General features: G+C 36.0%; 1 protein-coding gene across 1 annotated transcript in view; it reads left to right on the top strand.

The window, feature by feature from the left end:
- Window positions 1-10,094, top strand: part of LOC126299547 (hydroxysteroid dehydrogenase-like protein 1) — a 111,031-nt gene extending 100,937 nt beyond the window's left edge. The window contains exon 6 of the mRNA XM_049991542.1: window positions 7,056-10,094. Coding sequence (XP_049847499.1) covers window positions 7,056-7,145 — 90 coding nt within the window. The 3' untranslated portion in view covers window positions 7,146-10,094. The remainder of the gene's footprint in view (window positions 1-7,055) is intronic.
- The last annotated feature ends 2,162 nt before the right edge of the window (window positions 10,095-12,256 follow it).

Genomic DNA, 12,256 nt, shown 5'->3' with positions numbered 1-12,256 from the left:
GCACAAGAATTAGTTGAAATAAGCCCTTGTAACGCCAACCAATTGCTGATCTCATGCAACACTTCCAAACAGTAGTATTGATGTTGCTTTACTCTCGTGCCCTGAGTTCATAGGCTGGTGCTTGACCAGATTGGATTATTATTGTCTTCTAGCATACCTTGTACCAATCTTCCATATTCTTCATTGTGATCACAATGCCAGGACACAGATCATGCATTTATATTTGACATTATTAGTAAATTGTGCCTCATATCATTGCCAGCAGCTCTACCAATATCCTCTAGATAATTTCACACTTCGTGTTAGAACTGAGCATACACCAATGATAGTGTCAACATACCATGACCCCCTGATACTTCAAGTGTGACTGTGTGTATTGGTCAAAGATTGGAAACATTCAGGATAGTCCAATTCAGATTGCTTACTACAACTACTGTGAAGGCTTTAGGCTACCCTGTGATGACCGTAGCAAATACACTTCAATTGTCTAGCATGGATGTGAAGTTCTTGGAGGCATATTGAGTCCACTCTCAGTCCCTCCTACAGTCTTTTGATATCTGTAGCTGCCATTGTGCTGTTCATTAAGTTTAACTGCAACAGTTTCATGCTAATGGTTCCTCATAAATACGTAACATTATGGAGTGGTCTAAGAGGGTTTGAAGTAGACACTTTTAAGGGCTCTATCTAGATCTCTGTTGTTGAGATCATGACCCTACAGGTATGTCTACATGATGGCCCTTTCCTTGTACACAATTGCTGACGCACAGGAAGAAAACTGCATGCACAAAAATTAGTTGAAATAATGCAAGTACACATGTGTTCTTGTGTCCACACACAGCCTCACTGTTCAAGCAATCTGCTACATATCCCCTCCTTTGCTTGGCAGTTTATGCTGCATTTATTGTGATGAAAGGTGCCAGTAAAAGAAAACACTAAGGTGAATATGGGTGAAAAATGTGTGAATAATAGAGATATGAGATATACAAAGTGACTGCAATGTTTTGTTTGATTTCAAGAGATCACAACCAGATTTTACATCTTCTGCTTGGGAAACTGCAGTGATAGAGGCTGTCAATAATATGTTGTCAGCTGGTTACTGGCAATTTATTTACCAAACTTATATATCAGTTTGAGCTGCTTATTTCACATTTTGAAACAAATCATGTCAGTGATTATTCCAGAAACTGAGAAATACAGGACATTCTCAGTCATTGTGTGAAATTTAATTGACTTTCAATACGTGATTTGAATTTTATTTTATAAAAGCTGTTACACAACTTCACTCAAAAAAGATTATACCTAGATTAACACTCTCGGACTTAAACAAATTCCAGAATCTCACAGACCACAGCATCCACTAGAATGAAGTTAGTATTTCCCAGTTTTGTATTATCTGCATCATCAGTCTCCTTAATTTCAGTTTCTGGCAGTTTATAGGAGCTTCACATATCCCATACTTTTTCTTCAGATATCAGGCTCCTCAGTTCTTGTGGTATTAAGTTGCATTATATGAATATTTGCCTGCAGTTTTCATAAATTTTTAAACTATTTCTTCTTTTTCTTCTTCCTCTTCCATTTTCTTACTTTGAGAATTATTATTTACAGTAATGTGGTCAGAGACTTTTTATAGAATACTTAATGCTCAGGACATCACATATCAATTTTGTATTCAAGCAATCTTTTTGTCTGTAATCATCTATAAATTTCAACGTACTTTCTTTCGAGTCAGCAGACATTATTGCACATAAATTACCTTAAAGCATAACCACAGCAGATTGCACAATGAATGCAACATGCATGGGTCCCAGCTGCCAGCCTTCTGATAAACATCACTATGATTCACACACTCCAGTTCAGAGAAATTACATACACAAATATGCATGCATGTATGTGTGTGATGTTGGAAATGTAAGCACATGCACAAAATTGAACAAAAAATGAACATCACTGTCATGTTGATGCTTCGCCAAGGACACCTATTTGAAGAATGAGTAGGACGAAATACATAACAATCTGAAAGAGAGTACAACTCAAGAATTTAGAAAGAAATACAAATCACCCTCTACAAGAATGCATGCATGGTGAAGAGTCACTGCATGGAAACAACAAAAGGAACACAAATCATTACACAGAGTGGACACCACTTCACTTACATCTTCAACAGAAGAAATTAAGTCAAAATTTTCTGAAGTTACTGATTATATAGATGATATGACCATGCAGACATTGACAGAGTCAAGCATTATAAATAAAGTTCAAACTATAGCAGAGGAACTATCTGCCTATGAGTGCATGAACAATTTTATGGGTAAATTATGTTCATGATTATGATGACATTGTAAGTTCAGAATGGACTAATCAATTACAGTGCACACCCAATAACTTTAGTGATCACTTAATACATAAGCCATCTGTAAATGAAAATAAATCCGTAGCAGACCCATCTAAAAAAGAAGTTAAATACAAATATGATACAACTAGGTGCAAGGATAGTGTTAAGCCAGTAAAATTTGATTCAGGAGGTTACTTACAGACAAGTGTGGAGGAGGTGAGAGTACAGGATACAACTACGTGTACAATGACCTCAACTACACCTGAGTTATATCAATTCCAGTCCAAATCAAGTGTAAGTAAAAGTACACAAGTTGAAATGCCACTTTCTTACCCCATGATAGATTACAACAAACTAGAGGAAAATCTGCAGTTAACTAGGATGGAGATTAAAGAGAACCTACAGACAACACAGAGACTGCTTGTTAGGCTAACCAATCTACAGGGTGATAAAATCTGTTTCCCAGCAACAGAACAGACAGATAGGATACTTTTGTGATCAGAAAATATACCTACTGATGTGAAAGCAGTAGAAGAGTTGCTAACAAAAGGTGTGTATAAATCATTCTGGAAGTTAAATTTAGAGAAAATTTATAAAGATTTAGTTCGTGCTCGTGGTAGAATTTACTTTGACCATAACAAATCCTTCCTCAATGACTACATCTTTACTAGATGTTTACTATGAGAGTAATGCAGCTGAATGCCTGTAGGAGTATGTTAGTGAGTACTGAATGTCTCCAGGAACCATACTCCAGAGCTGGGTAGCTCATAGACCTTCCACCTGGAACATCACCCTGACTGGCGACTTCACTCTGATGACATTTATTGTACTAAACAGAAACCATTGTAACCAAAGTAAGCCAATACAGTAAAAAGAACTTAGTCACAGTGGAACTTAAATGGGGGTATACAAAATGGGTCATATCCTCACTGTATGCCCAATATTCAGATGGCATTTATCCTTATACGCAACTGATTGCAAATGTGGCACAATATTTGATACACAAAAACTTACTCATTTGTGCAGACATAAACTCTAGATCAGTGTTATGGCACTCAAACAAAACAAATGAAAGAGGTAGGATAGTCAATGATACAATATATGAAAACAACCAGCATATTCTAAACATGGGTGGACAACCATCGAATTGTTGTATACATACTGGACATCACAGTAATATTGATATATCTGTAGTAAAGAATAACACACTGAGATTTGCAATAGATTGGACAGTTCATGAAGATTACACTCAAAGTGATCACAATGTCATCACGATTAACATCCAAACTTGTAATGTAGAAGAGACAACAACATATAATAGATTTCTCTTGAATAAAGCAGACTGGGATAGTCTGTGACAGATAATCTCGAACTACCTGCTATCAGACATTACTGGTAGTGTAGACTATAATATACATAAACTGAGAGAGTTAATACAAAATGCACAATTAAGGTCAATACAACACATAAACAAAACTTCAAAAATGCAATGGACTCATGAACTTTCGGAACTAAGGAAAAGAACACGACAAACATGTAAATATTATCAGCAAGCAAACAATGCTAGGGAAAGACTGGTTAGACTGCAAACATACAGAGAGACTAAATAACTATGTAGGACTACTATACTCAAGACCAAAAAACGCCAATAGGACACCTATATACAGTGACAGTTACAAGACAATACATGAGGAGCCTCTTATAAAATTTTGACAGAAAAGGTCAAAAGCCCATTGGTTTTGGCTACCCTGACACAAGGTGGTGGTACACTGACAAAAGGATGAAGGGGTACTGCAGAATTCTTGCTGCAAAACATCTTCCTGACGATGACATAAATACTGACCTAGGGATACGTACTGACATTCAAACTGAAATGGAACAAGAATATGAAACTGAAAGGGTAGTCAATCCATTTACATATGAGGTGGCTAGTTCAATTGCATGACTAAAGAAAGAGGCATTTAAACAACTAATCAGTCTACTAGCATATCACATCAGCTTATATCCTTCCTGGTTCTTAGTGCTAACCATGGTGCACTTGTCGAAGATCAATACAACTATTACATTTTAATCTCTTTTCACAGATCACTAATAATTGATCAGCTTTATGATAATTATGAAAATATATCAGTAGTTTTCACATGATATCTCCAGTTCTTCATAATGATCAATAACTATGGAAATATAATTTAGTCCTCCTGTTCTGATGTTGCCAGTTGTTTTGAAACACTTTAATATTTGTTTTTCTTTGAAAGTCACTTTCCAGATTTTATATTTTCAGTGTGTGTTTTAAAATTTGGATTTGAGATAGATGCAATTTATGTATTTAATAGTTGGGTTATAACTAGCCTTACAGTACAGAATGAGATTTTCACTCTGCAGCTGAGTGTGCACTGATATGAAACTTCCTGGCAGATTAAAACTGTGTGCCCGACCGAGACTCGAACTCGGGACCTTCAAGTCTCTCTCGGGCACACAGTTTTAATCTGCCAGGAAGTTTCAGCCTTACAGTACATTTGGGATTAGCCAGGATGGTCCGGTTGTTTAGTGCTGTCTGGAGTAATGTCTAGGGTTGCAAAAATGTTGTTGCTTTAAGAATTTTATGATTGGCAATGATTTTTTTAATTTTAGACCTTTATGTTCGACATCATGTTTTTAAAAATTCTCTTACAGCCGAGCGTCTCTCGGCCGACCTTGGAGCAAGTACTGGCATTGATGGGGAGGCATAGTTACCATTTCCACCACAATTTTTCACTTATTGTTAGTCATTTGGCAACACAACTAGAGCAGTGTGTTTATGTTGTTTTTGTATGCAAAGTAACTTGTCTGCATGTTTTTGGACCATTTTATCTCTATTTCCTTTGTGTCTCATTGTTTAGCAATGGGCAAAAGATGGTGTGTGTTTGTTGTTAATTTGCAACAGGAATATAAATTTTTGAGATTGTGTAATGACAATAACAATTAACAAGTTTTTTGCACACTTTGTACTGGAAAATTTTCTGTTGAATGTAAAGGACAGAGTGACACTAAAGACCATGTGAAAACAGCTAAACATAGGAGTGCTGTTACTGCTACAGCTTCACCAAACATAGGATATTTATTTAAAGCCAAAAATGGGAATTGTGATCTGGAATGTGCTACTAAAGAGGATACTTTTTCACAACACACTGCCAGACAAATTCAGATTCAACAGAACCTCAAGAGGCAGTGAAATAAAGCTTATTTAGATTTTTTTAAAGATACTTCTGTCTGGAGTATGGAATTCAAGCTAAATTTTTAAATTTTCAATTGAGTAACAGGTGAAACTGCTCAAATCTTGACTTGGTGTCTTTTGCAGTATGAACAAAAAGGAAGAAAAATTGATTTGTTATACTACTGATAACACAAACAGTAATTTTGGTGGTGTGAAGAGAAAGGGACATGAAAATGTCTTCATAAAGGTGCAGAATGATATAGATACACCTATTTTAGAAACTGACTGTTCAGTCCACATTGTACGCAAACCATTTCTGAAAAGTCATGTCTAGTGAAAAATACAGCTGAGTAAATAAAATTTAATCTTTCAGTAAACTGTTAATACTTTGAAGTAATTTCAAACGTGGGTTGGCCAAAAAAATATTGTAATATATCCTGGGTTGGGCCCAAAAAATATGATAAACCTAGTTATAACCCAACACAATACCTCCAGCATGATTCAAAATGCATTGTGTATAAACCATTTTCTATGTTTTGTAATAGGTATAAATTATCAAAAGATCATAACATATAATTATGTAACTTTTCAAGCTAGATCTTTCATCAGATTATGTATCGATTTGTGTTTTGCAATAATTTGGGCCGATTTTCAGTTTATTACACATGATGTAGTCATCACAGAAGTAAATCAAGTATAAGCCACAGCTAAATTGACTGCCAAAATGTTTTTTGTATGTCTATTCATATTCCCAAACAGTTTGTAATTGCAGTTCATCAAAAACAATTTGTTCCTTTATAAACTCACAACAATATAAGCTGATCGTTATGAGCGTATAAGTGTAGATGTTTATTTCTTTGTGTGAGAATTTTACATAATGTATATTCCAACAACTGAACTTCAAAACATACGATGAACACAGCAAAAAATTCTTCAAGTATCCAACAACTGATCTGTTTCAGTATTGTAGTATCCAATGTATGGTCTCATTTCATGGTTGGAAACGTGTGTGTGTGTGTGTGTGTGTGTGTGCGTGTGTGTGTGTGTGTGTGTGTGTGTGTGTATCCAATGTATGGTCTCAGTTCATGGTTGGAAACGTGTGTGTGTGTGTGTGTGTGTGTGTGTGTGTGTGTGTGTGTGTGAGAGAGAGAGAGAGAGGGAGGGAGGGGGAGGGAGGGTGGGAGAGAGAGACGTAAAAATTTATATTGGTGATTCTTTATTAAAAATTTAATGTCCTGATCCCTTCGTATTACAGTAAGAATAAACACAGCTTGCCATGACTAGTTTGCAATCTTTGTGGGAAAAACAGCTTTAACAAAATATGTATTTCAGTCTGATTTGTTCACCATCCATACATCGTACCCAATTGTACCTAACATTCCCCTGCTTTGGTGTTTGCTATTCAGGACACCTGATATCTCACTGTTTTTTTTTGTTTTTTTTAACAAGTTGTAATTTTGGAGAATTGTGAAAATAAACTGTATGTATCTAAGATGTTTTACTTACAGGTTTTTAACATTTATTTTGCAGGCATCAATTGTATCCAGCACACCACCTTGGCTCTATAAATTTCTCTCTGTCAGAGGACTGAAACGTCTCTCTAAGTCTCATGTTATGTGATGATGATGATGATGATGATGATGTCAGTGTGATTATTATGTGGAGCATAATTGCCTTTCTAAGTATACAACTGCATTAAATTCATATTTAAGTATGAGCCCTTTTTGTAATAATATGATAGTTAATTTTTAGTTCAGATTCATGTGAGTTGGTGAGCTTCACAATGAAAGAGCAGGAAGAACATTTAAGTAGTTGTAAATCTCTAGTTACCATGCCATGTAAGTGTGCCATAAACATTGGAGTCTATAAAGCTATATTTAATAGTTTTAAGCCATACTAATGGTTTCTTTGTATCTGTAATCAGTAACAGCAGATATAAGAATGCATGTTTTGGGCCATAAGTGTCTAAGTAAAACTGTAAACTGGTGTAGACAAAATAGCAGTACATTTGCTGAGCAATGCATGGTTTTACTTCTGGTTTGCATTACTGGTGATCAGTTTCATTGAGATGGAAATGAACTTTCAAGTTCTCCAACGTTTACCTCTACCTTTCATAATCTATTTTGCATTATTTTCTCAAAATCACTGCTATGGATGAACTTGTCATATGAAGTTAAAAACAAAATGTGATTTGAGTTTTGTGCTTAAATTTTCAAATATTCACTTATGCTGTTAGGAGAAATTTATAATTATGTTCTCAGTAGCAAGCACCACTTCTGATAAAGATTCCCTAGGAGCTTTTCATGACAAATTCTATGTTATTGAAACAGTTATTGTTGCTAATAGTTCGTATTTCAAAGTGTCTGGGGTTGCTGATAGATGCTGTCACATGGGCTGTTGACTATTTGTACTCACAGGCACTTGGGGTGATGACTCGGTTCCGCAGTAGCATGTATCTCAGAAGCAGCTGTGTTGTACAGATGCCAACTAGTTGAAAGCAACTTGGGACTGCGTGCAGTTGGGCAAGGTTGCCACAAATTTCGCTGAACAGAGTGCCATCTTGTGTTTGATGCCACAAGTAAGAGTGTGATGCTCTCACCACCTGGTGGCTGTTTCCTGACAATGCTTGCCTGCCAGAGTAATCACTCAGTCAAATTGTTTATTATGTTGTCTAGGCTAGTAGTAAATTTACACTTCATGTCTTCACTGTAGAAAAACAAATAGTAAGGTGGTCAGGAACAATAACTTAACTACTGACATGTCTAGTAACCTGAGAAAATGTAGATAATGAATACGCAATTCCAGTGAGATATTTTTAATAGCTTTCTATATCACACTGTAATGCCAACTTCTGTGATTTAAAGTGTGTCAGTTTACAAATGGTGCTGAAAATGCAGGCTATCAGTTTTAAGGACAGTCGGAACGCATAAGGCAGCACTCTGCAGGGCTGCATGGACCATTTTGATATCCCTCCGATACTCATTTCATATACTTATTTTTGGATCAATACTTGTGTAAACATTTCCATGATAAACTCTTTAAGGTATGTGGATCGAGATTGGAGTGACCAAACATAGCAGTTCTATCTCCACCGCACACACTGTGCTGAAGCCATCAAATAAGATGAGTGGTACTGATAGGTGTAGCATGAAAACATTTGTCAGACATGTCCATTTTCTGTAGTACTTATATCATATGTTAAAAGAGCACATAGCACTAATAAGGGCTCACAGGATATTCAACTCCCATGACACAGTTTGTACAGTGCTTGTCAATTTTTGTTTGCATGCAAAATATGCTCAGGTCTATAATTTTTGGATGGAGTTCATAAACTGATAACTAGCAGATTAATAAATAAAAAATAAAACAAAGTCAGTACTGGGCTGAACAAATGTGATTTCTTAGAGAACCACTTACAAGAAACATACTTAATATGTGAGTTGAATTGTTTGAATTGATTATACAGCATTTTTTAAGATGTAATAAGTGAGTATGTACTTATTATAATCTTTTTGGAGGCATTGTCAGATGATTTTCTCATTTCTCTGTGACAATTTGGTGATGGAAATTACTGTTGTGTTTGATTGATTTGTGGCCATTAGGTTATTCCTAATGCTCAAATATCTCTTGAAGACGATGTCAAGTTTTGTTTTCTTCCTTATTGAAGTCATAATTTTCTAACCGAATGCCTGAAAAATATAAGAATATACATTTACTGTTGTTGTGACAAAACACTAGTATCAAGGTGCTATGAAATTAACTGCAGGATAGATTTTATGAGTGCCATATGTTGTGCCAAACAAAATAGTTTGCTGTACATTGTTTCACCATGAAGGCATTTGTAATTATTGTTACATCATATTGCATAGTTTCAGGAAGGGCAAATAACAATTACTTTTCAGATTAACATATGATTGATGACAATAGAACACAATAAATGAAGGCACAATGCTTTAATGTATCTTCCCTTTCAGTTACTTTAGAAAACATAACAACAAAATACAAAAAAACAAACTTCTCTCTGTTAATGCAGTCATTCAGGGACTAAGTTGTTTAAGCTTCTGCTTCATTATAGCTTAAATTTTGCAGTTGGAATAAGTAACTTTCCTAGCTGAAGTGATAGTTTCTTTGTTATTGTAAAACAGCTGTCATTTGAAACTGGATACAAGGAGAGAGTGGTGTACACATGTTTCACAGATAGTTCACTGTCACTTAATACGGGTACTAATGGTGGGATTGAATGTTACCCACTGATAGCTTTATATTCTGTAAAATTTAGTGTTGTTCATTATTTCATGTCACATGAATGAAACTGCAAGAAAGTTAATGAAAGTCTCATTTGCAGTGTTATTATATTTTTAAAAAATGGGTGATTAAATGTAAAAACTTAAGCATTTCATGAATGATGATATTGTCTGAAAAGTGTTTGAGTTAAGGTGGAAGATGTAGGTATTTCATTGAAAATTATTACTTAATTGCTTGTGTGTCACTATACGTAATATGGTCAGAGATTTAATTCTTGTCATATCAATATATATTTTCATTTTTAAATAAAATTGTCAAAAACTATGACACGGTCTTCTGTTCCTTTATTCCTGGAATCCACATACAGCTTACACGACAGAATTGTGAACATCCATTTGATGACCTTATCACTTTACAGTTTCCAATAATTGCTTGGCACTCTGTGTGATAAACATTGTGATCTTGCACTGTATTAGAAATATGGTGTTTACTTTGTTTCTTTTGTGTCGATTGTGGTGATGCCATCATATTAATAAAACTTGATGCAATATAACTGTGTAAAGGTGGATAGATTCCATACCTAATATGTTACTGATTTTGATTTTATTGTTTAATATTTCCTTAATGAAATAATCATGGCATTTACAAAAAGATGATTTCAAATCAATTTCCTGTGTTTTTGGAGCGACTGAGTAGTATGTTGTTCTGAGGCAGTATTGGATAAGTGCAACCTTTGCTATTTTTTTACACACTTAAGTGAAGTGTCGTTTTCTGTCAGGCTTGTGTAACTATCAAATTTTACTTAATTTTAGGCAACATATCACATTTATATTTAAATATGTGTGTTAAATTTTTTTTTTCATGTTCTTTGATACTATCTTACAAGATTTATATTGCATCAGTGTTTCAGTGTTTTACATTTGATGCCCATATGAACAAACGAAGTCATTGATACATTACATTAATATGGATTTCATGTCATATGAAAAAAACTAGAAGTATGGAAATTATATGTAACAAAAATATTGCAAAGTGACCAAAATCAGCAGCTTTTTGTTTTTTGAACAACTAATAATAAATGACTATGCATTTATGATAGGGAAACTATTATGCAAAGATGGTTACAAAAATCAAGGGCACAGAAGTAAGAATCAAGATTTGACAAATAGGGATGAAAAAAAGATTAATGCTGAACAATGGTGTTTTAATAGACATTGATAAAAGTGAAGAACAGAAGATATCTTTAAAATGGAAGTATTATTGGCTTGAAAAGATTAATTTGCTTACTGGCTCAAACTGTCATGGCACAGCATGGTACAGGAGTGGAACAATGTGTAAATAATGTACAGCAAAAGGGATTAAAATGCTAAAGTAGTAAATTAATATCATATCTGATGTAAAGAAAGTATGGGAAATGGAAATACGTATAACTGTATACACCACAAACTGTTCCCAGAAATGTCTGTACATACAAATATTTCAGCACAAAGAAAGAGACACGTATACACTGTACAAGGTACAAAGGCTGATTGGAACATTAACATGGTGGCTCGTCAGAGCAGTTAGAGTTCAAACATCTTGCTTTATGTGGTCGATGTGACCTATCGACACCACACAGCCCCCCCTCCACTTCCCTGTAGTATGGCCCATGAGGCCTGGGGGGAGGTCGTGTCAGCATTGGAGTGAGTAGTGTGAGGTGGCAAGCGCACAACTGGAAGCTCCATCTCAGTCAGGGCGGCGTACGAAGGTGCGGTGATGGGCTGCAGGTCCACATCATATCAGACAGCCAGTGGGGGCTGATTATGTGCCGGCCGGCCCGGAAGTACAGGTGTGGGGAAGGGTGCGGCGTGCAAGCGTGCCTGCTCCTATGCAGATCGAGCCATCTGAGGAGATGAATGCATGAACTCTTGATGGATTGCACTCTTGGGGGAGGGACAGGATATGCACTACCTTGAAATCTAGTTCCTCATTGAGTGTTGAGTCTACAGTGTCTGTAAGGAGCACAAGCACACGGTCATCGAAAGCGACAATTGACATTTCGTTGACGTGGTTAGGTGGTACATTGCAGCACAAGTTGATAGTTGGGGAACAGGTCTCTCCAGTAGATGAAATGTCATCAAAACCTGTGCATGGGGTTGATGACGACATGCTTGGGAAATCTATGAACTGCAGTGATGAATCATCAGAAAGAGAAGACAGGGGTTTATGGTTTGGCACTTGATGTGGCAACAGTGAGAGTTTTCTGTGCACATTGGAAACCCACCCCATGTGATGGGACCATAAATCACTGGTGAAACTTGCTGGCAGTCACATTGTTGTGGTACAACATTCCTGGATGGTGAATCGTCATCGGGTGTGCTCGAACCCATGTGGTCGAGAAACTGGGTGACAGATCTGGTGGTTGAGCCTGGCGAACTTGATGTATAAAAATGTCCATTATTAAATTGTGAGGAATCCAAAACTGGCGTAGCTTGATAGCAGTTGAC

The sequence above is a fragment of the Schistocerca gregaria genome, chromosome X, assembly GCF_023897955.1.
Source record: "Schistocerca gregaria isolate iqSchGreg1 chromosome X, iqSchGreg1.2, whole genome shotgun sequence".
Classification (NCBI taxonomy): Eukaryota; Metazoa; Arthropoda; class Insecta; order Orthoptera; family Acrididae; genus Schistocerca; species Schistocerca gregaria.
This window is presented reverse-complemented; position numbering and strand designations above follow the sequence as displayed.